The sequence below is a fragment of the Pyxicephalus adspersus genome, chromosome 1 (genome assembly GCF_032062135.1).
Source record: "Pyxicephalus adspersus chromosome 1, UCB_Pads_2.0, whole genome shotgun sequence".
In the NCBI taxonomy this organism is placed as follows: Eukaryota; Metazoa; Chordata; class Amphibia; order Anura; family Pyxicephalidae; genus Pyxicephalus; species Pyxicephalus adspersus.
This window is the reverse complement of record NC_092858.1, coordinates 86,749,558-86,772,750: the sequence shown is the minus strand read 5'-3', so window position 1 is coordinate 86,772,750 and position 23,193 is coordinate 86,749,558. Positions and strand designations below refer to the sequence as shown.

The window sequence follows — 23,193 nt, the reverse complement described above, 5'->3', positions numbered from 1 at the left end:
GTCAGTGCCCCAGAGCCGATGTCAATCACAAGCAGCCAGCCAATCAAATTGGGCCAGGGGCGTGCTGGCTGGGGGTGATGACGATGGGTCGGTTGTCAGTGGTGCTCAGGCAGGTTGTTATGGAGTTCGGGGAGCGGGAGGCGCAGTGCTGGGAAAGCTCGGGGGTTCGGTGACCGGGCACGGGCCGCGTCCTTCCCTCTGGTGCAGCGCTTACATACCGTCATATACACGGCTGCTAGCTGCCTTTGTTTACATCTGATCGTCTCGCGAGATGTTGTGCTGAGGATTGTGCACGTGTTGTCGTCCTCATACACTGCACGGTAGAGATCTAATCTGGGCACAGCCAGGGATCTGTATGGGATCTGTGATTTCCAGGATTTAAGCTTTGTACGCCTAAAAGAAGGAATAGCGCTCTCTGTAGCATTTGGATGTAAATGTTTTGTATTAAGTGGGTGACAACGCTAATCACAAGCTCCTAATGTAGTGGTAGTGTTGTCACCCTTAGCTGCACTCTCCTTCTGTTACCACGATATGCCTACTAACAACATTCCTCTAGAATCTCATTCACAAGCCTGCTGACCTGCCCCAGGGGGAGTGATTGGCAGTGCCTACATCTCAGATTCTACAGCCATGTGACAGCCCTGGGCCCCTCATAAATAAGTGAGGGGATAAAGCATTCACAGGTTGTAGAGAATGTTTATTTAATACTATTTATTCCACGCCTGGGGTTTACTGGAAGTTTCATTGTCTGAGAAAGTAGAAAAAGAGGTGGCATGGAGGTAAATACTTACTGAAAGCATTAATCCCCTTATGTTTTACCATCAGTGCCTTTAACAGCAGATTTTTTGCTCCCCACTATGAGGACACTGTGATAACATGCATTTACACATTAAAAAGCATACGCTGCACCTTCAGATTGATTCACCTGCTTGGTTGGGACTGACTTGATGCAGGTGCATTCATTTTCAAAACCACATTGGACAGCTTAGTGTGAATTGCATTGGTCTGGTTGCATCTCAAGTCCCAGTGGGCAGTGTGTTGTAATTGTTTTTGTGTTAACTGCAGGATAAACTCCATCCAGATGTTAACTTTACATTGTGTTTTACCTTCAGCTCTCCTTTGCCCCATAGCAATGCTTTTGCATACCAGAAACAGAATTCTTTCATGGTCCCAACAGATGTTTGAGATCAGCGAGGCAAAGCTTAAGCTACGTACACACTTCCAATAATTATCGTTGGTAGACGAACGATCCTGCACGATATCTGCGAACGATCGTATGGCACCGATCCTGTACATACAGATAACGACACGATCGTTCAAAGATATTGTACACACGATAATATTATATATATTATTCTATATAATATAATTTTTATATAGATATAATTTTTCTAGTAAAAATATTTATTACTAAACAATTTGTGTGTGTCACTTATTTATACTTGACTGGCAGGTAAGTAAATTTGAACTAAACAGGATGAAGTACCGCACTGGAACAGGATGAAGAACTCCGCTGGAAAAAACAGGATGAAGTACCGCTGCAAACTGCGTTGAAACTGGATGAGGAACTTCGCTGGAACAAATAAATATATATATATATTTCTCTCTCTCTCTCTCTCTCTCTCTCTATATATATATATATATATATATATACACATACATACATACACACACTCATATACACAATACAGCCTGTATCGATCGAACGTTCGTTCACCACGCATGCTCAGACCATGCACGATCACTGAACGACCGTACACACGATAGATGGTCAACGATCGTCGTCCGATCCGCCGGTCCGGTCGTTCATTTCCAACGACTATCCTCGTTCGGCGGCGTCGTTGGTTACTTTTTTAGCGAACGATTTTTGGCCAATCGGTCGTTCGTTCGTCATTCATTTCCAACGATAAAAATTGGAAGTGTGTACGCAGCTTTAGTGTAAGTACTTGTGTATATGGGCTTTTTGTGTTTTATTGTGGGACAATACTTGTCTGTAGATAAGAGCTTGATGTAACTAAAATGGCATGCTGTGTTGTAGAAAAAAAAAAAGTTATAAAAGTTTTGGCCTGCAATATGCTATGCTGCAATGCAAAAATTGTGACAGACAAAATACTCTGAATATAAAATATATGTAGTGCAGTAGGATTCTAAGAGGGGCATAACTATAAATCTGTGGGCTCCCCAGCAAAAACTTGGGATTCCTTCCTACTCCAGGGCATTGCTAGGATTGTTTAGGATATAGGACACCCTGAGTAAAGAAATAGTATGTGCGGCAAAATGCAGTGGGGAAGGCCTAAAGAAGCCTTAAATAAAACCTGAGCCCACTGTGCTATGTGTCAGGAGTGCAAAAAGCACAGAAGTAACAAGTATGTATGGTGCATAGTTCAAGGGTCAGGTGTATGGCATTTACTGAGTGCAGAGGTCGGGAGTATGTAACATGCTTACTGTAGGGATTACAAGTTTATACATCCTAGATTGCAATGGCCCATTTTTATTAAACTCCGTGCACAAGAAGGAACCATTTAAATGGTTGAAATGTAGTACTGTCTATGTAAGTTTTCATACTGCCACTATTGTATATTATTATGCTAATACGTAAGCTTGTTGCATTCACTTTTTTGGATTCTGCTATGTTTAGATTGCCAGAAGACCCTAGGGAGCAATGACCTCTATAAAAAGGAGGTGTGAAGCTCTCTAAATAGATATTTTTGGCAATATATCTCCCAGTTCCGGGAGAAAGTAAATGTCTAGGCACCAGGGGCATATAACCCAAATGAGCATTGCATTCAATTTATTCAATACAGTTCATGCAAACTGCATGTAGCAAGAGTCCTGCACTTGCATGCATGCATGCAAATTTATGACCCGTACATTGTTTACAATATACTTTTTACTATTCCTTTCAACAAAGCTTTCGTCTCTCAAAAATAAATAGCAGCATGAAAGTAAAATATAGGGAAAAGGTATAGTAACAATACTAACCTTATTCCTGTCTTCTGGTATAAACTTCCTAGCAAGGTCCCAGGTACATCCTGAGTATTTTAAATCTTACAAGAAACTTCAACCCAGTGTAGGTACATCCTATTGCAAGTTTTGGGATAGTCAACATTTCTTGGCCTGTTGGTAGTGTCACCTCTGCCAAATACTGTGGCTGTAACTCAGGTAAATGTATTGCCTTGGTTGGTTTAGTACTTTCTCTGTCATTTATTGAGGGGCACAGGATTCTTGAGACAATTGGGACATCCAAAAGCAGTCCAACAAAAGAGTAGGCAACACAGGCTGATGGCCCATTTCTATACTGACTGTGCTTTAGTTTGAAGTTGCACCACATCTGAAATTTAGAGCATTGCACTGGTATGGTGTGTGCACAATACAGTTAAGAATAAATGTCAACCCAGCACATTAGTTTGTTTCTGTAACGAATGTTTAAAGCTCCAAGAATAAAAGAATCATTTGGGTTGAGCAACTGCTGCTGTGATTTTAGCTTTAGAAAATATATCACTTACTGCCATGTTCTCAGGCTGGAATGCAACCCGCGGTATTCCCTAAAGATAGCTTTTTCAATGAGGCAGAATTCTGTACTTAAATACAGATACTCTTCATTCAAAGACCAGGTTCCATTTCTATCACCTAATCCTTAGGAGCACAGTAACAAGCCAGTCTATGGCACGGATACCAGCGAGTGTCAGGATTACTGATGGCCTGCAAGACCCAGAGTGTTGAACATTCCACAGGAGTTCAGAAGACTAAAGAAGAGACACTGGTGTACTGTATGGTTCTTGTACGCTGTACTCACCAGAGAGCAAATTGTAAGTGTGGGCCGGTGAGGAATACATGGATGTTGTATGTGCTAAAAATGTATATTTTTACCTGTTTAGTTTTTTTTTTTTTTTTTAATGATATAGGAATTCACCTTCATTATTGTAGTAGTTTTGGAATATGGTGAAATTTAGTTTAAAACAGATTACTGGGTGTCAAATTATTTCAGAGCAGTCTATTTTACAACAATCTACTGCCCCAGGTCTGGTTAGGTTCCTTGAAGATTCCCTAGGAAGTAATTAAGTATATTCTCATTCAGCAATGCTAAGATCTGGCTCAGACACTACACACTTGTATTTCAGCTGTACATCCCAAATATTTCCCGGAAATTCATCCTTAAATAAAACCACTAATGGCAGATAGATAGTGGAGAAAATATAACAGTTCCAAGTACAAAACAAGCGTGCTTTGCTGATGTTAGCTGATGTTACTGATCCTACAATGCAATTCAGCCAATAATTTGTTTTTTAGTTTTGGCCAGACCTGGTAAAAGTTAAAGCATTGTGAACAGATAACACATCAAGCAGTAAAAACTTGTAGGTTTTCCCCCTATGATTACGTCCTGAGTGTACAAAAATGCAAAGAATAAAAGGGGAAGACTCCAGACAGTAAAGCTTGGAGAAAGAAAAGTGTCTAAAGTCCATCCACCAAGAAAGAAGGTGGGGCCATCTGACCAGCTACAGATTCTAGTCCACTGGACATCAGCTTTAGGAGAATGAAAAAAAAGACAATTGTTTAATGCTTTTATTTAGGTGAACACAATAGTACAAAGTAATTTATGGCAACTGCCCAAATCATTACAGTTAAAATAATTTAATGCCATTTTGAAAAGTTCTTACATGTAAGCAATAGGGAAACGAAAAAAAAAAAAAGCTTGATCACATTAAAGACGTTTCTTCCCCCTCAAATCTTCATACGATTAAATTAATGATACCTAACAAATCTTCAGGTACCAGCCAGTGGCAATATGTATTGGACCACGGAAAACTACTGCAAAATTATGCTAAATATATCAACATTTGAGATTTATTTTTTTTTTTTTTTTTTTTTTTTTTAACACCCTGAACCGGGCAAACGGACATTTGGATATAAGATGTTATAGTTTAGCTTTAAATATTGGAATTTTCTTCTTTTTTGTAAAAGTTGCTTGCAAGTGCTTTTATCCAGATATGCTCTAAAAATTGTATCATCTAATTTTAGCTTTACTCTGCTTTAGCTACATTACATGCTAAGGTTTACAACCCAATATAAGCTTGTTAAGAAACTTTTCTCCAAATTACGGTTTTTATTTGGTCCATCTTTTTTTTTATGGACAAGGTTAAGATAGCAGCTGTTTTTAGGAATGTGCTGTTATAAAAGTTTTAATATTATCTAAGACTAGGCCAAGGTTATTTTGAGCCCTCAGCCGTTTAAAGGATTAAAAGGAAAACTCTAGAGTTTTTAATCAGTATTAAATGCTAAACACTTATTTTTAGATTAATATTTTGTTTTTCAATAGTATATCAATCTATATTTTGGGATATCTTAAAATGTTCACACACAAAAAAAAAAAGTTGTGGACATTGCTCAAAGTAGTCACCCACCTCCTCCAGGTTCAGTCATTCCTAAATACTTACATAGGTCAGATCCATAGAACCAGCACAAATTTAGGGTGTTATATAGTTTATTTTACCATTATCACCAAGTATGGAGTTGGATAGGTCTGCTATCAGCCTAAATATTTCAACTTGGAGGAACATTTTATGTAGATAATTCAACTGCCAGTATGCCTATGAAAAGTTGAATCCCTAAAGGGCTACTGGTCACACCCTGCATACTTAACCCTATTTAACCAAATCAAAAATGACAATTTGAAATGGGACAGAGTATTCATCATTTAGGTCAGTAGGTACAGGTTACTGCACTAATACATATTTTCTTCTTGGTGCAGACTATTAGTTCTGTACTTCAAGCCACTTTATTATGAGATCAGTGGCGGCCTAGAATTCAGAGCACTGAGGCTACCAAAGAGAGTCTACATTACTTGCAGCACTAAATTCCTGTCCTGTACACCTGAGGTTCCAAACTACAGTAATCTTTTATTCAAGATAACTCACACAAGGTAGTTGTACGTGAAGATATCAATTCAAAAAAATATAACAGATGGAGGTGTAGCATTACACTTTTTTCACCACTCCCATTAAATGGCATATTTAGTTTGCTAAATAATTTTTTGTATGAAACCAGTTATTTTGAATACATTCCCAAGTATGGATTTATTTAGCATCAGTTTATAATTAACAGAAATGGTATTGCACAGATTGTCATTTCCTTTAAATACCATGTGAGTTATGTTAATTGCAACATTGTATAAGTGCCAGAACAAGAGCAGCACATGATGCTATTTGATGTGACCAAAAAGTATTTATAAATGAGAATCAAATGCAAAGTTCAGTATTAAAAAAATTAAGTCAGGTAGGGGTAAAAATACTCCACACATGATGACATTACACTCAAACTTTGAGAGATAAAAGAATTGACACCATTTGGTCACTTTGTGAACAGACCCTTAGTGCCATGATGTGGGAATAAATATTCATTTACGTTTAATAAAGTTAGAGCTCACACAACTAGCACAGTATTGACAACAGCTTAGTCAGAAAAGGTATTGATTATGACTGCTTAACTCGTAAAAACCTAATGTGGGAACATGCTTGTGCAAATAGATTTGGCACTATAGAATCTGGCCAACTACAGGCACCCACCTACATAGTAACATGCAAATATGCTAATTAAGTCTAACACATAGGTACTTTCAGACATCCTTTAAAGAAAGCGCTTTTGAGGAATGCATCTGTACCTAAGGTAAATTTAAAAAAAATGTTACCCTGCTCATAAATGGCCTTATAATACCTTCCCAACACACTATTGCCGCAGGATACTCCCCCAGTACACACAGGATAGGAGATGACATATGTGCACTACATGAGTATTTGATAAGAGAAAAAAAGAAATCCTTCATCTGCATGTACATTGAGAGTTTAGGAGATAAATACCCATGGTCCACGTAGGTCTGTATAAATAGGTTAAAATTAAACAATTATTTTTCATAAAACTACAAAAGAACTGACATTTGCTGTAATAAATATGCCCCCCGTGCCAATTACATATGATGTTAGGTTAAAGTATGTGAAGAAATATCACACTAAGCATTGTGTATTCTTGGGACATAATTGTGACTCGGCATTACTCTCTTCAGCACTCAGATGAAATATACTGACGGATACCTTTAACTTATACACTAAAGCATAAAAATTAATTTATACAACATACATATGTACAGTTTAAAATAACTCTATGAATCCAACATAATAGTGTATGTATATATACATAAAAAAAAATGTAAAATAGGTCAACCATCTAAAAAGCCACATCCACCTAATGGTTTGGAAAACCAGAATGCCTGCAGCTGGAAGTAAAGACCATTGTCTGCTTATTATGAAAAATGCAACTTGAAACCAGAATACTCATTTAAATATTGGGAAATGAGAGAACGTGATTTAAAATATAGTCAGTAAGTTCTGTGAAGTCTTCAACAGTGGCATATGGATATCAATGCACATTCAACACACACATATACTTTTTCTGTGCTGCTGTAATAAGGGATGTCCAAGTTTCTTCTGGCCTCTAAGACTGCGTCTCATGATCACCCGGTCTGTACTTCTTCTCTTTGGAGTGGTAGAAGGGCCTTCAGGCTGCACCGCACTATTCCTAGTTAAGGTCCGTCTTGGCTTTTTCACTGCAGGTCCACTGTTGGATTCCTCTAGTGTGCGTTTCAATGAAGATAGTTTTTCTATTTCGTTTTTTGAGCTATTACTACTTGGAGTTTTAGTGCCCTTTGTGCCAACAGCTGAAGAGGTGCCAGGGAAGTGACATATTGAAGGGGAGATGTTTGGAGATCCACTGGCCCACTGAGTATTGCTGTCTTCAGACTTTCCAGAATCCTCTAAAGGACTTAAAGGGTTTGCAAGTGCTTTCGCTTTGCCCAACTCACAGCCCCATTTGTTACAGCTATCAGAGAAGGCATTTCGACGAATAAGCGATGGAAGAGGCTCAGACAAAGAAAGTCTCCACCATGGATCATCTTCCAGTATCTAAAATAAATAGACACTTATTAGAAAAAAAAAACAGTAAAACTCAGTGCCATTAAATATTTTTTTTTAGAGACACACTGTCACTTTCTTGTTTTTTTTTTTTTTTTTTCAAATCTTGCCGCCTGAATACTTTTTAAAATTTTCCCACAAGTTGAAATGCTGCCATGTGATTCATGAGAATGCAGAATAAATGCAAAATAAAAAAGTACAACAGTCTTTGTGGAATCACTTTATTATCTCAATACCATAAGAGATATATTCTTTGCAATGTTTTGTCACAGAAAGTATCTAAATCCATAGTGACATTGATTAGTGCAACAATAGAACAGTTTGTGTAGACTTTGCCCATGGACCAAAACATTACAACATATGAAAAAACTAGATGAATTCCACAGATCATTTAATGCTCTGCTTCTTACAGCCCACAACAGTTGTTGGTTATAAAATTTCCCTCAACTATTATGTGACTCAAATCTGAAAAACAAGCCACGTTAGCACTTTTCACCCACATCTAATCTTGCATATTGACTGCATAGGTCCACTTTTTGACTAGTGCATTGCTAACACACAATTACAGTAATCCCAAAAACAGAAGATGGCTAAAGCTGATCTATCAGCATTTTATTCCCATGCAAACACTCTGAAATTGCAAGTTCTAGATCTACAATAGCAATAGTCCTTCAAGACATTAAGCGTTTTATATTTTATAAAAAAAAAATTCATTCAAAAACCTTTTCTCTCTATGAATGCTACCCCGTTCCATTTTCATTGAAGCTTCGGAATGTAAACTACAACAGTGAACAGATAATGAAAAGGTTCCTGCACCTGATTAATAGTCCTTACAAAACACCAGAATATGTATATAAAGTTATTAATTTGTCAGTTATTTGTAACTTCCACAATAATGCCATCTTTCAAATACTTGTCCAATGCTGTTGAAGTTGGAGTATTTAACATCTGTGATATCAGTGTCCACAAGGCGCTACTTGTTTCACTGTTCACTGAATCCTATAAAATCTTAGGAAGTTTACCAAAACTATTCTTGCTTAGTATGGTAAAATAAATCATCCCTAAAGATTGGAGAGAGCCTCTCCATCCACTAAAGCATAGTAAAGGAAACTATTGGCACATGGAGGAACCTACAACTGCAAGGACACCTACCAGATATACTACGCAATTGGGCCTGTGGGGTTAGAGACTTACTTTGCCTGCATATTTTCATCCTAATTAGGAAAGCTATACCCTTCTAAACTTTGGAACAATACCAGGGTTTTCCCCAGGCCCTTTTAGCTGGGTGCACCACCCGGCACTTTTCAGCACCCACCCAGCTGTTTTTGGGTGGTTACTAAAGAGTTTGGTCACAATACAGGGGCTGCCACCCACCTACAATTTCTTCCCACCCGGCTTAAAAAAAATTCTGGGTTCAGCACTGAATACTTCATACTAACTCCTTTTCTATTTTCTTTGCTCCATGTATGAATTGCAGCAGAACGCTTCTTGATAACTTTATGTCTGAGGTTTCTTTTAACCTTTAACTCTATTCAATACGATGTTCTTGTTGATCACAATCCAATGTTGCACAGAAATTGCCAGGACAGAGCTGGGAGGAGACACGCTGTTGTAAGCAGTGATGGTCTCCAACTGGAATGCAACTGTGGATAGACGCATGCTGAACCTTTCATTTTCAGAGTGTTTGCAAAAAAAAAAAAATAAACACCATCTTTGCTGTATATATGAATTAAATTTTCCAGTTTGACAATGGAGTATTTAAATAGTTGTATATATCCACTCCTATTTCTGGTCTTAAAAATCATGGGAAAACCACCCTGATTTAAAATGAGTATATGTATTAAAATAATACTGTTATCAAATAACGATCATTGAGAGCCAGGGAAGCCACATATACTTTACATTTTACCATGCAAATTAAAGTGTGGAAAACCTCATCACTCCTAGGGTCTACAGTTAATTTGATGAACTATACTTCATCCAGTAAATAAATGCATTTACATAAATAACTCATCATAAAAAAATTTTATAGTTAGGAAATTAATTTTTTTTTTATTTAGAATATCCAATCATTTTGTAATATTAAAAAGGTTTTTTTTGTTTTGTTTTTTCAATGGAATGAAACTACAGAGATAGAATTTGCAATATCTCTATTGTACAATATTATAACACAATTTACTCCCCCTCAGAATATAAAAATAAAATCCATAGTCTTATCCCTTTAAAAAGGGTGTAAAACTTTTTTTTATAAAATATATAAATAGTTTAAAAAAATGCTTCAAAAGTCCTTTAAGGAAATTATTTTACAAATTTTTTACCTTGACTGGTGGTGTGGAACAAGGCGATGTTGACATAGGGTACATGTCCTGACTATTGTAATGTGGCCTCTCAGACAAATTTATTTGAAGCTCGTCATTAGCATAACACCTATGCTTTTCCAAATCAGGCGAGATGCAAATCACAATTGCACTTGTGTTGTCAGCTCGCAACATGCGTTGTCTCCACTGCGTCAGTGCCCGATTTACCAGCATTTTTGCAAATGACTGGCCGCATTCTCCCTGAAATACAAAAATATATCATAGAAATTTAGATAATTGCATCTGGCAGAGGAAAATTTACCACTCACATTTGTATACAGAATTCCAAACATGATAGGCAAGCATATAGTGAAGATATTGCTAAGCCTCCGACTGCGCTAGTACTTTGGTACAAAATTCACTACATGTTATGAGTTACTTTTCAGATTTAGCCACACCATATGAAGAGCTGTTGCTCGAAGACCTAAAGCCTGAGTTGTACCCTGCAAACAGGTACATACAACGGAGTTCATAAATGTAAAATGGATTCCTTCACTCAGCATATTTAAAAACAAAAAAAGGAAGATGGCAGCTGCAGAAGTGCAGGAAATGGCCTCAGGGTTCCATGCACTGGACCTACAGTACAAACCAAATGTGTCATTGTGACATATTGCTGCATCTGTGTTGGTACAACTGGCACAGTTTAACATGTACATGCTTTTCCAGCAATGGAAAACCTAGCCTAAGGATATATGAATCTCCCTCTAAAAGAATTGATGGAAAACTTAACTTTCCTACATTGATTCAGAAATCTTCAGTTGCAGACCAGCGAGAAACAAACAAGTCTTGATCTTGGTACCCAGCAGTGCTCAGTAGTTCCTTTCGACAACCATTTCACTTCATGACACAGGAGTGACAGGGAAGAACCACAAAGCACGGCAGGGGAACCAAGATAGTTTATCAGATCAGCACAGAATATATAATTACCAGGTCACTTTACAAGTAAATGTAAACCCAATTAATAAATGAAAGACAATAAACAAGTTACTTTGTCATAATTTTCCAACCAGTTTTAAGGAATTGTGTTCAGCAATTAGTGAAGTGAATGCATATAATAAAGGAAGTAGCTGCAAAAAAAAAAAAAAAAAAAGTGATGATTAGGGGAAAGAAATGTTATGTTTACTGGTAATAACAGATGTTTACTTACAGATGAAGACTTCTCCAGCTCCTGACACAATGAAATGGCATCTTGTGCGGAGACCATGTTCCAAAGGCCATCACTACCAATGATGATAAACTTGTGCTTCTGTGGATCGATTGTGTGCACACTTGTATCAGGTTCCGGGGAAACCACAAACTCTCCACTGTAGAAATCGTAACTCCACAAATCACCTAAAAATTAGAGAACATTATTCTACATTATTTTCCTGCACAATGTGATGCGAAGGTTTACATATATAGAAATACAGTATTTTGAGTTTCTTCCATAATAAAGTAAAAAACTGAATGAGAGTAATTGTACAGCATCACAACACAATTAACATTATTTATGCTGCCAGAGTTTGCAGTTTATCACAATATTTGCACAGGCTTCTTTGTATAGTGCTGTTGTCCTTATACAATCCAATAAAATACTTGCAAGCTCAATAGGCCTTCAACATATGAATAAGAAGGACCTCCATAATTGCACTGGTTCATTTGTTGGACACAATAAAGGATGAAATGGGCACAATGAAATGTAGAGGTTTCCTGCACCAGAATATATACTCCATTAGTTATAATCTGAGCTGTGGACCAATTAACAGACTTCAAAGCAACCCTAACAATATTTCTACAAATTACACTTGATCTATGAAACTAAAATGGAGAGGGTTTTTTTTTCATCATAATAATGTACAGCACGCACATCTAATAAATAGGGGGCACAATTTATTTTGAAAAGATTGTATTTCTCGTTGAGTCCACATAAAAAGGACTGTACAGTTCCTACACAAAAAATGTGTACCATTTATTTACCAAACTAAGCAGTTTGACCAGACAATAATTATACAAAAAAGAATAATTAAATTATGATTATTTAATGCTGGAAAAGCAAAATAATGGAACACAAGAGGCCTTTTTAAGCAATTTTCCCAATGTAAAATGTACAAGATATATAGTCAAAAGGACTTCAGTACCCAAGTGATTTTATAAAACTACTTAGACAGATCCATGCAAAGCACCTGTATTACTACCCATTGTGTTCCATCCCTTTCTTCTTTAAATAAACTCTTCTGCCAAGCTGGGTACAAACACCCAATATTCACTTTATTATATAATGGTAAGAAAAATCCTAATAAGTGTTTAGCAATCCCCAGTAAGTTAAAGCCACTATTTGAATATCCAAAAGACTGCACCCTTTTCTGCATACAGCAGCGCCTACCCATGCAAGGGACACACATTTACACTATACCCAACCTGTTTTTGTGCAAGGTTAGCACATACCACAACGTAATAGTTTGTATATTGTGCAGGTATATTGTGCATATAGTGTGCAGGCCATAAACCAAACCAAACAAAAAATAAATAAAAAAAAACAGAGAACATTAAAAAAAATCTCTCAATCTCAATTTTAAAAAGAAAGTCCTGGAACATTTGGTTAGCTTGATGTGTACAATTTCCACACTATATACAGCTCTAAAATTAGTAAAAAGATGAGCTATCTGATACAGTTGCCAAAGACCAGCCAGCAATACACTTTGAAGCCACATTGTACAATCTATTTTAATGTTAAACGGTTAAATCTAAGAATTAGGAGCAATAAATTGATACACCATTGTAGTGGGACCACTGAATTTACATTCCTCAAAAAAAAAAAAGAATAATACCAATTATAAGACATACATAAAGCAGGTACTTCACAGAGAGATTTTGTTAGCTGCCATTTCTGACCTGGTTCAAACATCCTCCCACATAAGCTGATTGTTCTGATTTTATTACTTTCTGAATCCCTGACCCTAAATGAGTATACCTCATGTAATGTCAAACAATTATCTGCATGCTTGTTTCAGGGGTTTGTAGTAAAGCCAAAAGATCAGCTATGTATCCAGGCAATTGGCATTTTTTGCGGTGATTGCAAGTTTCTTAAAGCATACCTAAACTCAGAAATTTCACTTTACATAAAAGGGTAGACAGCCCTAACCCTAAAGTTTTTTTTTTTTTTTTTGCAACACTTTGTAAAAAAAAAAAAAAAAAAAAAAAAAAAAAAAAAAAAAAAAAAAAAAAAAACAGCACTGCCCCCTAATTCTAAGGAATGGGAGCGCAGAGCCTCCCAGGATACCTACATCACACATCCCTGGAAGGTCTTGGGTGCACCTTCTGCGCATGCCAGAGCATCTCAGACATGCGCAGAAGGAGCAATTTTGTCAAAAGAAAAAAAAATTGCCCATCTCACACATGCGCAGCGAGATCGGCAAGTTTTTTCCCAGCTACGTTACCTGATCTTGCGCAAGAACCCGGAAAAAGAGAAGATGGCGCCGGCCCGAAGAAGGATGCCAGGACGACACTGGACCCAAAGGAAGAGACCTCTGGATGAATCAGACTGCCCTGCAGCATTGAAGGCATGTGTATTTTTGTTTATATGGGGGACTTTTTTGAGTTTAGTTCCTCTTTAAGGGAACTCCAAACTTCATGCTTATCAGTTTGTGTCTGATGCCCAATAGTAGTAAATTATCCATATTTATATGAATTTAAATTTTGTTTTCCTTAGCATAAACAGGTAAATGTATAGAATTATTCTTACACCTAAATTACACATGGGAAGAAAAAAGAAATCTCAAACTGTACAAACTAAACAAAAGTGTGCTCATATATAAACACAGGCTAGTACGAGAAAGACAGGAAAGTGAAAAGACAGAATGTGAGAAAAATTCCCAAGTATGTGCTATACACGATTTAAAGCTGAATACTTACCAAGGGCACGAGCCACTGCCAGAAATGGAATCTGATCAATGACTGTACTTCTCCTCACTGGACCATTGTGTGTTAAACGCGGCCTTTTCCAAACCACTCTATTTACACCAGATTTATTAATGACACTATATGAAGGGGTGGGGGGAAACAAACAAGAAAACAGCAATTAAAACGTCTTATTGTTCCCTATAAGAAAAATGATATATATAAAAAAGTAACCAGTTTCTAGGTTTTTTTTTTTTTTGAGAATCAAATTAAGTTAGAGTTGCTCAAAGCTACCAGTTTCCCTGTTTTTTTTCTGTGAGGTAGTAAAACTGTTGGCATTCTCATTTACAATGCAGTGCTACTTGTTCAACATTGAAGAGGACATCAGTGCTACAACAGCTGCATGGAGCTGCTTAAGGAGACAAGCAGCGATAGACCAGAAGAGGAGAAACCTGTGGGAGCGAGCTAAATAAAAGTCCTTTTTATGTTCTACCGAGTTTGTGTGGGTTTTCATAGGGAATTCCAATTTCCTCTCAAATCCCAAAAACATACTTAGGTAATTAGCTTCACCCTACAATTGAGCCTAGACCAGGGGTCAGCAACCTTTTGAGTCGAAAGAGCCAAAAATTACAATTTACAAAATTTCAAAGTTTTTAAAGAGCCGCAAAATTTTTTCTTGCCAACAATAAATAGTACTCGCATAAATAAAGTTTTTTGATAAAAAAAACTAATCTATTTATTCATAAGAAAAAAATATCTATTTATTCATATATAAGTAGTGTTTTTCACAACAAATTAGATAATATATATATGGCATTATTAGATAATTACCTATTATTTAAGTAAAAAATTAAAACAAGTAAACATTTACCGTATTTTTCGGACCATAAGACGCTCCGGACTATAAGACGCACCAGGTTTTCCGCACAAGGGAAAACAAGAAAAAAAAAATTGATTTGATTTCCCCTGAGATCCAGCGTGCGGCACTTGTGCCCGCCCACGAAGGCGGCGCCGATCGGCATTCATCAAATCAATCGGCGCCGCCTTCGTGGGCGGGCACAAGTGCCGCACGCTGGATCACAGAACAGGCAGAGATCGGCGCAGCCGGGGACCGGCGGGGACACAGGTAAGTAAAAAAATATGCCCCTGTACCTCTGCATTCGGACCATAAGACGCACCCTGATTTTCCCCCCACTTTAGGAGGAAAAAAACAAACAAACAAAACAAACAATTGAGCAAACAAATTCAATGGGAGCGATGGCTTTGCATGGTTTTAGAAAGTTTGGATAACATTAGATGACATTTCATTTTCCTCAGAATTCTGTAATGGTGAAACAGGTACAAACATTTTGATTTTAAAAGGTATTGTTGCTAAACTGCCCACTTTTGTATTTTATTGTAGAAATATAGATACCTTTAGGCACCAATTCTATCTCTCAGCCTGGCTTTTTGTGAAGCTGTGGCTCTTTAATTCAGTCTGTCGGAAGCTATTCTATCTCTCAGCCTGGCTTCCCCATGACACACTGTCTTCAGTTCGTCAGAAGCTCTCGAGTGTCACGGGGGAGGGGTGTGGTAAAAAGCCAGGCTGAGAGATAGAATAGCTTCCGACAGACTGAATTAAAGAGCCGCAGGTTGCCGACCCCTGGCCTAGACAATGTTAGGGACATTAAATTGTGCACTGCTCTCTGGAACTAATAAAAATGTATAAATGGAATGTATAAATACAAGATTAAAAACTATTGTTGGGATGCAGTTCTTTTATTAAATCCAGTTTATTGATAAAGGTCAACCTATGAAATATATTGTTTCCTAAATGCACACATTAGGAGGAATATAGTCTATCAATAGCATATTCAGTATTATATTAGAATAGGTACCTTTTATAATATTTAAATAAAGTGCACCCGTGCATCCTACATACTAAAAGTCAAACACAATGAGAACGGCCTGATTTGCACCCAATCATGATTTTATGATCCAAAGTTATTTTATCAATTCACGGGTGAATATTAGATGGTGCAGATTAGATGACTTTGCATGCATGTTCAACTAAGAGGTGTACTGATCTTTGAAACTAATTTTTGACTGGCAGTTCATGAGTTTTTTATTTTTTCATAGGAGGCAACAGAAAAGTGAGCCCAACCATGTGAGGGAAAACAATTCCAAGATAAACAAAACCTTTAAATGTGGATACATAATATGGATAAAGTCTAGCTCGCCTCCGTATGCCCTTACATTTACTGAGAGCTGAGGTAGCCTACATAACCAATGCAGGTTGGATTACTATTGTACATTAGGCAACATTTACAAATCTATTTGAAAAGTTAGTTCACAATACAGTGGGCCACCACCTGCCTACAGCTTCTTCCCACCCAGCTTATAGTTTACTGGGGAAAAAACGGTGTATACATTTAAAAATTAAAGGTTACATTTAACAAGTAAAAATTGTACTAAAACAGTTCTCAGTTTGCCTGATTGAAAAGGAGAATACCAACATCGATCTTGCAAGATGCATCTAGGCAAGGCAAAAACTGGTAAAATTGTTTGTGATAAAAAAAGCGATTGGTATATGCGATGGTTTTTTTGTCCCCAGACTGCAATAACTTGTTTTTGTTTTAGGACAACCAACTGTGTATTATTTACATTCAGACTTTGAGAGTAATCGGTCATTGAAAAATACCTTTTGTAGGCAGAAATTAGGCAAGACATTTCTAGATTGCACAAAATCTACTGAGCAGTTCTGTAATGAATTACTTTATTATGTTAAAGTATGAGGCTCACAACAGCCTGCTTCCATCCTTGTTCTTTTTAGTTAGTTATTTTGCTTTAAGACAAACTCTAATTTAGAAAATGCTGATACATACTTTGGGGTAAATTGTTAAAACAGCACAGTAAAAGACCAAAGACTTCATAATACCTGCCGCCAAGGCCTTCTATTCTTTCTCTCTCTTTGGGGAGCTCAGGTTTATGGTCCTGCGTCACTTCCAAAGCCTTCACAGCCTCTTTAGGGCTATTCTGGATCCCAAATACAACACCAGAATCACCAACATGGGCAACGTATAGTTTATTTCCACGCACGATGACAACGCTTGCTGTAGTTCCTGATGTACTAGGGAGCCCAGTCATTGTTTTTGGCCATTCAGCTAAAAACAGAGAAGACAACATGTTGATTATACACAATGAAGTGCCTACAATATCAAATTATACAGCTCACCAAAAAGTAAAAAAATAAATAAAAATTTGTAGAGTGTTCAAGCCCTACAGACCTCGATTGCTAATGCAAAGACTTGCTGGCCCATCACCAGACAACATTGTGTTAAAGCTACATACAAAAAAGCAAAGTTTTGACAGTCAGAGGGCAAGATACTGAAAACTGATGCTAGTTTGTCCAAGTACCTCTACATGACTGCACTTCAACACAGGCAGAGCCAATATACATTATTGCTTTACTAAATTGTCATATTAGGATCTATTTAGCCTGATCTTGAGGAAAACACACACACACACTATTACATATTACTTTGGGTGATCTGCTCAGCCTTGAGACAGGAAAGTTACACAGCAGGGGGGACCTGGCTTTTTTGCCAAAACAGATAATCTAGATAATGTATTGCTGTCAAGAAATAGCCCTTCAAATAAACTGAACTGATGAGTTCAAAAAAGCATGGGTTAGGCCAGGTAGAACCTGACAACTAAGAGTGCTCAAAAGTCCTTAACATTTGACTAAGGAATTAATTGTATGAGAAGATTGAGGATGTGCATGTATCAATACTATAAAACCAGTATTTATTACTGATTTAGGATACATTTTGTAAAATGGTCATGTGCACAGGAAGCCCTGCAGCTTAGTGCCAGCGTATGTCTCCTTAGATCATACTGGAAAGCAAAGGTACAATCCCTCTATACTGTGCACCACAGCCCTAGTTCATGAAGACAGTCCCCTACTTTGAGGAGCCATGGGCCTGACATTGCTGTTGCCAGAAATACAGTTGGTAAATGTTGTCAATAAAAGAAGGCAATATATTTACAATACAGGTAGTCCCCGGGTTAAGGACATCCGGCATACAGATGCCTTCTAGATAGGAAGGGGTGAAGAAGAAATCTTTTGCTAAACACAGCTGAGGTTGTGGGGGTTTTTAGGGCACTGAGCTCTTTCTGCAGCCTCTTGTAACTCTTTAATGACCAAGGCAAACTCTGCAGTTGTTTCTTTTTGCATATAAAAGCACAGCTTGCTCCAGAAGTTAATGAATGTCTAGGCTCCATGAAGATTTTTTTTTTTGTGAATAACTCACAGTGATGATTGTATACAGTGACCGACACCACACTGCCTAATAATATATTGAGACAAACATCTGTCCTAATTGCATTTATTAAAATAATGTACCTGTTCTGACTTACATACAAATTCAACTTAAGAAAAAAACTACAATCCCTATCTCGTATGTAACACGGGGACTACCTGTATGCATATATTACTTTATTTTTCTGTTGTAAGTCAGGGTTTAAACTGTCCAAAGGGTATTAAAGTTACCCTTCCAAACTAAGTTGCCAACACTATCTTTTTCCTAAATTGTGTAAAAAACAATTTTCAATGTTCCATGTTCCTAAAAATTATATTTTCTGATTGTGCAATTTGCCTGATCCACATGGACAATGAGCTTTCTCTTTTATCTGTTCTAGAGTGGGGCACAGTACAATTTACCTATATTAAAATATATGTCAACCAAACATTGTAGTAATGGAACTGAGCCCATATGATGACTTTTACAGAACACTGTAAGTCCAAAAGTCCAACACCATAAGGGAACAAAATGCGAACTCCCTCTATATCATCAATCATGTGCCCTAGTACAAGGTTTTCAAACCCATCACAAATATTAAAAAGGAAATTACATTCTAAAGATGTCTGCAAATAACTGCAACAGCCTTTTTAAACTCTCATATCACAATATTAATCCCAGACCATTTTGACAGCTAAATAGTGCTACAAAGTAGCCTTCTATTCCTATTGAGATTGCTCACAATAATGGCGGCCATTTGGAATGTGTGGGGCCAGGAGGCAAACTCAACACTACCTGGAAATGTCAGAGCTTTTACCTGACCGTTTGAACACCTCTGCTTCTGAATACACCAAAAAGGTTTCAAAGGCTTCTAAATGCTTACATTTCATAACTGCAGTAGTTTGCCTCATTGCCCCTGTAACAAAGCTCTTAAATAGACTTTTTAGTAAAAATCCTATGTTACAGGAAGTAAAAAAAAAAGGAAAAAGAAGCCTAATGTTTTGGTTGGCATACTACTAACCACCCACTTATTCCAGTCCCTTATGGAGGATAAGACTATCTCCTTGGTAGGTCATCAGAAAGGTACACAGGTAAAAAACAGAAAGGACACCGGTGACACAAGGATGCTAGACACACCTGGACAATACGAGCTCAGTAAACTGGTTATGAAACTACTCATGCAGACATGTCCTGGCAAGAATCCTGTCAGCCGCTGAAGTGCTTCAGCACAGAAAGAGCAGATTAGATAATGTTCTTATACATAGGAAAAAGACAGCCGATTTCAAGACTGCAATTATTTGAATAACATAAGACTTGTACACAACAGTTTAACACATTTCCTAGAAGGAGAAATTATTAACCAGTTTGCTTCAATAATAAAAGGGTGTTTTTTTTTTTTTGTTTTTTTAAACATTGTGCAGAAAAAAGTACAACAATCTGTTTTAAATCTAAAGAGCCTAACAGGCACATTTTAGCATATGGACTGCAGACCAAACAACGTCATTCCAAAGGATAGCATATTATCAGACATACAATATTTTCATTTTTTTAAACTATCAATGGATTTGAAAGAGCACTGATATGGCACACAAGTCAGAGATAATATTACAGCATTCTACAGTCAGTGTAAAATGATTGTGAAAAAGATAGATAGATAGATAGAGGCCAACCAGCATCTCATGGGCCAACCGATATCAGATTGTTGGATTAAAAATAATAAACTACAGAAACAAACATTTACAGTGGACATAAAGACAGTATAATAAAAAAGGCTGACAGCAAACTTTCATGCAACTGAAAATACAGTAAAATACAGTATTTTTTCCTTTAAAGGGGTTATATATGTTTCGGTCATGTGGGTTGGAGCAAAGAAATGACTGGATTGCCCAGGTGATGTGGAATGTTTATGCTGGGCATAATCACAGGCGAGGATGGTGTTGGATTAAAAAGAAGGTAAACTTATTAAATTGAGACCAGGCAAGTCCTTTAATGCAGAAGGGACAGGTGATACGCAGCTCAGCGTACATGAAAGAAAAAGATGGTCAACAGGCATTGCTTGTCCCTTCTGTAATAAGGAACATGTCAGTTCACATTTTTTCTCTGCTTAGTTTAGTTCCACTTTAAAAAGAAATGTAAGACGTCTCTAGACTTCATGAAAGGGTGAGTAAATATTTAATGTGTTATGTTAATTTTTTTTCTATCTTACTGTTTGGGTGCTTGTTCAAAAGTAAGTGCCAAGCATGAACCACTTAATGCATAGTTTCAGCATTCATCCCAGCTCAGTAAAAAGATGAGGATGGATGATCAATCTGAATGTAGGAGACCTGGAGAGGATGTATCAGTAACAGACATCTCTCAGTGTTGCAGCGATCCCTTTAGCAGCCATGCCAAACATAAGGCACAATTATTAAGCAATAGTTCCAAGTTATGGCACAAAGTCACTGGGAGCTCCATATTGTGCCTAAGTCAGCAACTGCATTACTAGCAGGATCAAATAAAGAAATAGAAAACAGAGAAACAGGAAAATAATGGTAACCAGTAACAGAATCTACCTTCAAATCAGTTTGTTTTTGCCTAAACATGACTCTAGTTCCCTATACCCACGCTGAGTACAAAAACAATGACTGTGCTTACTGTTAAGGTTAGGTCAGATTTCACAAAATGAGTTGACATTTGAGATGCGCCATGAAAGATGGATGACATGGTGCAGGGCTTAACCTTGAGCCAGATTTGGGGTAAAAAAGGTCAAGGGCCCTTTCACACCCATCATGTGGAACTGAAGATGCTGCACTGCAGGTAAGGAGTTTAGCATGCCCTGGCAACTCTTCACAACATTAGTCCAAAACTGGATTGGAAAACTTTTGGAAACGGTGTCTTAATTTACTGCAGTTGTGTCTAAAAAATGGTTCCTGACCTCTCCTATTGACATGAATAGAACAAGCTGGATTAGCTGGGTTCAGCCTATGGCAGATCACAACAGCTGACCGCGGGTCTTAAATGGCTCAAAACATGTCTTTTATATTCACATGTAAACACTGATATGTGTTTTGTTTTTTTAATTGTTATTAATAGATTGTGATCTCCTTTGAAGCACTATGACTATGGACTTTGAAAATGCTGCATAATATGTCAGCTAATAAAATATAATTGGAAGGTCCTCATTAAGACCCAACAGTATCAAGGCGTAACACTGCCTAGAAACGTCACCGAAACGTTTCCTAGCTGTGCACCCCAAATTAAGTTGATAGAACGAATAAAAGTCAACCTGCATATGTCCATAAAACATTAGGTTCAGTGTAAATGTTTGCTCCTAAAACATTGAAATAAGAGTGCATGGATCCAATCTCCATCCTCGCAATGGAGAGGTGAGATGAGCAGCTTGCAGCAGAGTGAGCAGATGTCAGGTATAAGAATGGTAAACACATAACATCCACAGAAACACAGATCACATACAGGGGGAACAGCAACAACACAACCTTCATGGCTGTCCCAAATGCTCCCCCAGATATGAGCCCCAGCCTGCCTGTGATGTGCATCACCAACTCATAGAAGGGGGCAGGATTTGCATTGTGGGATATAGGCAAAGACTAAAGCTGGATTGTCATAGATTTGCATGCAGAGCTCTGCATGGTACAAAGGCTCCTATGGAGGGAAATGAGCAGCCTGTCATACAATGCTGCTGATTAGCGGTGACAGGTTCACTTGGGGGGGGTTGTCAAACCCGAGGCAGCTAATGAATGAATAGTGAGGAGTCCTCTGACAGATCGCCGCCTGCTGACCTGTATAGAACTAATGCTGTAATGGTCACCGTCCATCTACCCCTCCCATATGTACCTATTCACCTCTCCTATATCCACATAGCAGCCCCCCCATGTACTCAGCCCCCCCATATCTACATAGCAGCCCCCCCCATATCTACATAGCAGCCCCCACTCACGCAGCTTCTTCCACATCGCATGGTGACAAGCCACAAAGCCCTTGCGGATGGCGGCGCACACCTCCTCCGGGTCCCGAGACATGAACCCCTTCTGCTTCCTGATGAAACCCCACAAGTGATCCCGGGCGAAGTGAGCGGCCTCCCGCCCTCCGTGTCCGTCAAACACCGAGAAGAATGCCACAGACTGGCCGCTCCTTCCCTCAGAGCCCCGGCTGTGAGCTGCAGTCCGGCTCGGGGAATTCTCCTCGTCTTCTTCTTCCCAGGAAAGTTCTCCTTCCCCCGGTTCCGGCTCCGCCAGCACCTGGGTCACATCTTCCATATACTTCCTTCCGCCCTGGTCTGAGGAGACGCTGACCCGCAGGATGAACCGGCTCTCCATTGCCCCTCTGCCTTTGTTGCCGCGTCCCGGGAATAACAGCCTAAGCCTCGAACGTCCACAAACGCGGAGCTTCTCCGGGGGCTGGGAATAGAAATTCTTCGCCTGTCTACGGCTTCTCGCTCCGCCACCCGCGCTTCTTATTGTTTATTTTCAACACTGCTCCGACCTGTCCGACAACCGACGTGACATCACGCAGCCCAATGGAAGACTCAGCTGTGCCGCACGCACACTCCTATACCCGCCCCGACGCCTTGAGCATGCGCCGTGACGTCACGCGCGAGGGGAAGCCCCCGGCTCTGGGAAACAGACGGGCAGTGGGTTAGGGAGGGCGCGAGATGCTGCTTCTCGAAGTTTCTGTGAGGGCGGCGCGCGTCCATCTTTGATGGTGGAAAAGAGACATGAA

The 23,193-nt window shown here is 38.4% G+C and overlaps 1 protein-coding gene and 1 long non-coding RNA gene across 2 annotated transcripts; one reads left to right on the top strand and one right to left on the bottom strand.

Annotated features, from left to right (window-relative positions):
* Positions 1 to 113: 113 nt before the first annotated feature.
* On the top strand, positions 114 to 4,872 carry LOC140334865 (uncharacterized). Its single transcript, XR_011921629.1, has 2 exons — positions 114 to 320; positions 3,642 to 4,872. It is a non-coding gene; the product is annotated as an uncharacterized lncRNA (long non-coding RNA).
* On the bottom strand, positions 4,550 to 23,193 carry PPM1D (protein phosphatase, Mg2+/Mn2+ dependent 1D). Its single transcript, XM_072417126.1, has 6 exons — positions 22,412 to 23,193; positions 17,112 to 17,337; positions 14,210 to 14,334; positions 11,466 to 11,650; positions 10,280 to 10,519; positions 4,550 to 7,952 (listed from the first exon to the last, which is right to left on the bottom strand). The coding sequence occupies exons 1-6, from the start codon at positions 22,788 to 22,790 to the stop codon at positions 7,422 to 7,424; spliced, it is 1,686 nt and encodes a 561-aa protein (XP_072273227.1). The 5' UTR covers positions 22,791 to 23,193; the 3' UTR covers positions 4,550 to 7,421.